Consider the following 5,343-nt stretch of genomic DNA (forward strand, 5'->3'; position numbering starts at 1 on the left):
GAATACAAATTTCTGGGTGGCGGACAAAATAAAGACGGCAGTATTCTTTCTATTCATTTTCAGACCACCTCTAGTGCTCGGCTGGGCAGGATTTACATTTCAGCAGACACGTTAGCCAGCGTTTTTGGTTACTCGGTGCGGCCTATATTTTTCAGTGATCACTGCATATTGTTTCTATCTATAGATAGGCCAATATTGTCGGCGCATACCCCCCTGTCGACGGGAGCTCTGCAAGTTTCATAACTATCTGCTCTAAGATGAAACCTTTCAACCTGCCGTCAACCTACCTACCTTTTAACCTACCTACTTGTTTGAGGGACACATGGTGACGCGGAGATCTCTAAGTTTTCCAAAGTGAAACTTATTTAAAAGAAAACGAAGAACTTGGTTATTGAAGCCTCAGCAATACTCGCGTTCCTGAAGAGACATCGCCTTCGCGAGCTCGGGCGTTCTTTAGTTCAGTTTAGCAGCATGAGTTAGAGAGGATTAACACAGGTGCCTTTGTAGAAGATATCACTGCCGCAAAAGCAGAGCTTCAAGAGTTTGAAACCGTAAGATACTAGTGGGGTCTTGATAAGGTCTAGTTCTCGTAGGTTTCTGGATCAGCAACCATCTCGTCGGGTCATGAGTGATGAAAGGCAGATTTCTTTTGCGAACAAATATATCTTGGAAGTTCAATATGAAGGTTGCACGTACAGCGATGCTCCTGGAATTCTTGATGCCTTCTTTGACTATTACCGGAAGCTCTTTGAGTATTTAAGGGCGAAATGGGTGATTAGATTACGGACGCCCACTCGAGGCCTTTCCTCGACTTAACGGTGACGTACTGTAGCGTGCTGTAGTAGACAAACCTATCACTTTAGACGAAATTTAATCGGCTATTGCTGACCTGCGTAATGAGAAATCTCCTGGCCCACATCGCATTACTAGCGAGTTCTATAAAACTTTCTCCACTTGCCTTGTACCTATTTTGATGGAGGCTTTTCAGGCATCTTATGATTTGTTTTTTTTTTGCTCCTTGGCTCCCACTTGCCATTCCGGGCATATAATTCCAAAAAGTTGAGATTCTAATCAGTTTAAAACGGTTGAAGGATATCGTCAAATTTCCCCTGTAATGTATATTACAAAGGTTCCGCTAAGGTCTTTTTGTTCATCTGCTGCTAGATGTCGCTGATATCACAGGTACGCATCAGGTCTGCGGTATCAGAGACCGCAGTATCGAAGCCCATATTCATATAACGCGTTCGGTATTGGAGGTACTATCAGATGAGTCTGGCCAAGTAGCTGTTATTAAGGCTTACCTTGCAAAGTCATAAGATAAACTTCGCCATGATTCTTTGTTTGCGGTCTTATAGCACGCAAATATTGGTGGTGTTTTGCTCAGGGCGATAAAACTTCTCTATAAAGAGCCCTATGCAAGGCTAATTGTACCAAGAGCTAAACAAACCTATACCACAGAATTAATCTATTGGTCAAGGTTGTCTTTTATCGCCTATGTTGTTTGCCCTATACCGGATGTGTTTTTCAACTGCTTCCCTATGGTTTTTTAAACCCTGCGAGCGATACGTCGGTGCGGTCTGTGCAGACGGATTGTACTGCAAGGCGAGCATTATATACTCGATAGAGCTAGTGATTACACACTTGAATTACTAGAATTAACTAATCAACTTTTTTCATTTTAATTTTGAGGCCCTCATTATATTAAGAATTTCAAAGCTGCCAACACAAAAGCTTAGTCCAGTTGTTAAAATTTCTTTATCTGCAATGCATTTCGAATTGTATAACATCCAAAATCCACATTTTTAGCTCATAAATTTGGCTTTCCGCAATGCACGTTTTTAAAATGGCGTCGCTGGGCGTAGTATTGTCGCGGAAATGCAGTTAACTGCTTCTAGTGCAGAAAATAGACAAGCGGCTTTCGTATTTGGTGTATGAGTAATGCGACCGACGCAATTTTAAAATTTTGCATTGCGGGAAGCCAACTTTGCGAGCTAAAAACGCATATAGTTAAAGTTAAGGCCCGATTTCTGAAACGCTCCTAACCTTAAGCCATTTTCCTACCTTCCGCAAGGAGCCCTTCATGCTCCCTAAACGTAAGGCGACCTCAGAAGACCACCGCGGATTCCAAAAGCTTCCTTTCGCCTTCCCTGCGGAAGGAGCGCCTCACCAAAGGAAGCGGACCCGAAGTGACTGCTGGTTCCGAGGATGCGTTCAAGAAATAAATGTATAAAAATCGCAATTAATCGTCAAAGTAAACTGCCGGCGCTGTGAAACTTACATTTATTCTTTTAAACCTGGACATAAAGTCAGCTTGTTTTGTTAACAGGTTAAAAATAATTTTTAAAAAGCTGCATTGGGCAGGAAAGCGAGCTGAGGCTGGCAACATGTCTGCTCTCCCACGTGCCATAAACTATTGGAACAGCCTTCCTGACGATGCTACTAATACCAGAAATCCTGCTACATTTCGTGATAAAATAACCGCAATCTTCGCCTAGTTGTCTCAGTTCTGTGTATTCTTGCGAAAAATGTTTTATTGCTGCTTAGTGTGAACTAACTTGTGCACTTTTTAGCCTCTCTGTCAAATCGTGTTCCATTTCCATGTTGCCACATTTTGAATCACGTAATTATTGTGTGTTGTATTACTTTATTTGTATTCTTCTGAGTGCCTCTTGCTAACTATTGTATAAAGTTTTTCTTCTGTCTTTTTTTTTCTGCCTTATTGAATAACACCTTGTTATTTTGTGTTTTTTTTTTGCGCTGTTCTCTAACTTCTATGTACTGCCCCACTCACACAATGCTCCAATGTAAAGGAGCCTGTGAGTAACTTGAATAAATAAATGAATAACCTGTAGTAGCATCTGAGCGTCGTTTTTTGGTTGTTTGGACGTCGGTTGGTTGTGTTGGGTTTGTACTACGCTTGCATTTGCCATGCCAGGGAAGTCGTATTTCACTGAAGAAGAGAAGGTCTTGCTGACCGATCTTGTAAAAATGCACAGCAGCATAATCGAGTGCAAGAAAACGGATGCCGTTTCCCTGAACGCGAAGGCAATTGCATGGGAGCGGCTATGCATTCAATACAACAGCATGCCACACGTGCGCCCACGTGAAGTCAAACAACTAAAAAAATTATGGGATAATCTCAAACAAAAACTGAAGAAGGCAAAGGCGCAGCAGAACAGAAGCGTAATGGGCACAGGTACGTTTTCGTTTATTTCCCCCCCCCCCCCCCCCAAAAAAAAAGAAGTTGAAATCTTTTCTCCCCTCGGAAAGTTGCAAGTATATATTATAACGTTTTGCAGGCGGCGCACCACCGCTTTCACCGCTAGATGACAGCCTTGCCCGTGTCGAGGAAGCTGTGCCGCACGTGGCGGTGCGAGTGCCAAATTCCTTCGATAGTGACAGGCCGTCGCAGTCGCCATTCAGCATGCCATCCAGCCAGGCCGTCACCGACATTATTGGCGGCATGGGGCTAGGGAACGCGCAGCCTGAAGACAGCGACGATGGTAAGCGGAACATCATTTCTACTACGACTACCATCGTTTCTGTAGTGCTGCGGCCACCTTCGCTCGCATCACTGCATCGTAGTGAGTGCTCGATTGATGCCCGTGCAATTGCGATCGATAAGCAAATGACCTGCTAGCCTCGTTTCTCGACGTTACCAGCGTCAGCAATTAGAAAATTAACGGCTAGACCACATATGTGCTCTATTGGGAATCATTATTTGCATTTTTTTTGCTGCTGCAACTGCTATGGACACTTCCCTTTTGTGAAACACAGTCTGCTCAATTAACAAATGAGCGGATTATGTAAAAAAAAATAGCCTGTTTCGGTGCCACTTTCCTCAACTTTCCAACTCTCCCACTGCAATATAGTACTCTGCTGCCAGGAATGCAGACAGCTGCTCTCCTTTTTCATGGAAAACTAGCGCCACTGTGTGATTATGCAAACACAGTATGCCTGCTCTGAATGCAAGTTATCAAGCTTCCATTGCAACACAGCTCCGTAAGCTTATTGTGTTCAAAAAAGGCTGTAGAGTACATCATGCATTATGTGCCATTAAGGCGGTACAGTATAGACATGCAGTAGCATAATTGCTGCATTCATTTGTTCTGAATATATGAGTAAGGTGCCAGGAAGATTGCTTTTCTTACGTGTTATTTATTGGCTTTGTTGTAAAACATAATGAAGTATATTATCAACGCTCTTTTCTGCAGAATTCGTGATGAGCCTGGGCGAGGGTGACCAAGGAGCGTTCCTCGACGGCTCCGAGCTGAGCTCTCCAGCACCCCCTCTTAGCCATGGTGGGCCGTCAACAGACGACACGGCCAAAAGGGCTTCATGCAGCCAGACTACAGAAGACGGACGAGCCCAGGAAGGCTCTTCAGCTGAGGCAGTGGCCCGCCGTCGCAAATGCAGTCGACTCACTGCCGTCGACACAGCGCTGTCAACGGAGCTGGAGGCACGCCTTCTTTCTGCAGAGGAGGAGCGCAATCAGAGGCGCATTGAGCACGAGAGAAGGCTGCAGATGATCAAAGATGAGCATGCCTTCAAAACAAAACACTACGCAGTCGAACGGCGGAAACGCAGTGCGTTGCATAAAATGAAGGTTCGAGTATTGAAAGCCAAAGAGCAGGTCCAGAAATTGAAGCGAGAAATTCCGCTCAAAAAGCTGCAACTCCTTGCACCAGGAGGCAATGCTGAACCTGAATAAAGTCCTTTTCATTGTCATTTTTATCTGTCTAATAGAATCAACACTGTCTGGCAGACTGGCATTTATTAGATTGTAATATTGTTACGTGGCCCGAAGTCTAGGCAGGCACAAAGACGACCGAAGTACAGAGCACAGATCACAGCGAACACCGAGCGGATCGCGCGCACACACCAGACAGTTCATCACGTCGTCTTTTCGGAGATTATCCGTTGCAATATGCAGCATTACTTGCAGTTTACCTCTACACAGTGAATGTGCAGCTGTCATCTTCCCTAGTGAAGCAACGCTGGATGAGGTGCCTTCGATGCTGGGTGCCCAAAAGTGAATCGGGTTGATGCAAATCCGAACCTGCATCTTCAGGCTCTGGCGCATCGTCATTAGGGATAAGGTCTCGCAATGTGTAAGCAACGTTATGCAGTGCTGCACATGCTGTTATTATTGCAGCTGACCGCTCTGCAGAGTTTCCAGCTTTGTCCTCAGGCAAGCAAAACGTCTCTTCCAGACCCCAAAAGCCCGCTCAATGGAATTTATTGTTCTGATATGACTCCTGTTGTACCTGCAAGTAACATGACAAAATATGACCTTGCGTGTGTTTCACATCACTTCAGCAAAGTCAATTCTTCCTTACCTTT

At 44.6% G+C, this 5,343-nt stretch overlaps 1 protein-coding gene across 1 annotated transcript; it reads left to right on the forward strand.

Annotated features, from left to right (window-relative positions):
- The first annotated feature begins 3,186 nt into the window (after window positions 1-3,186).
- Window positions 3,187-4,711, forward strand: LOC144129074 (uncharacterized). The gene is made up of 3 exons (XM_077662967.1): window positions 3,187-3,196; window positions 3,300-3,503; window positions 4,215-4,711. The coding sequence occupies exons 1-3, from the start codon at window positions 3,187-3,189 to the stop codon at window positions 4,709-4,711; spliced, it is 711 nt and encodes a 236-aa protein (XP_077519093.1).
- Window positions 4,712-5,343: the final 632 nt, after the last annotated feature.

The sequence above is a fragment of the Amblyomma americanum genome, chromosome 1, assembly GCF_052857255.1.
Source record: "Amblyomma americanum isolate KBUSLIRL-KWMA chromosome 1, ASM5285725v1, whole genome shotgun sequence".
Lineage (NCBI taxonomy): Eukaryota > Metazoa > Arthropoda > Arachnida > Ixodida > Ixodidae > Amblyomma > Amblyomma americanum.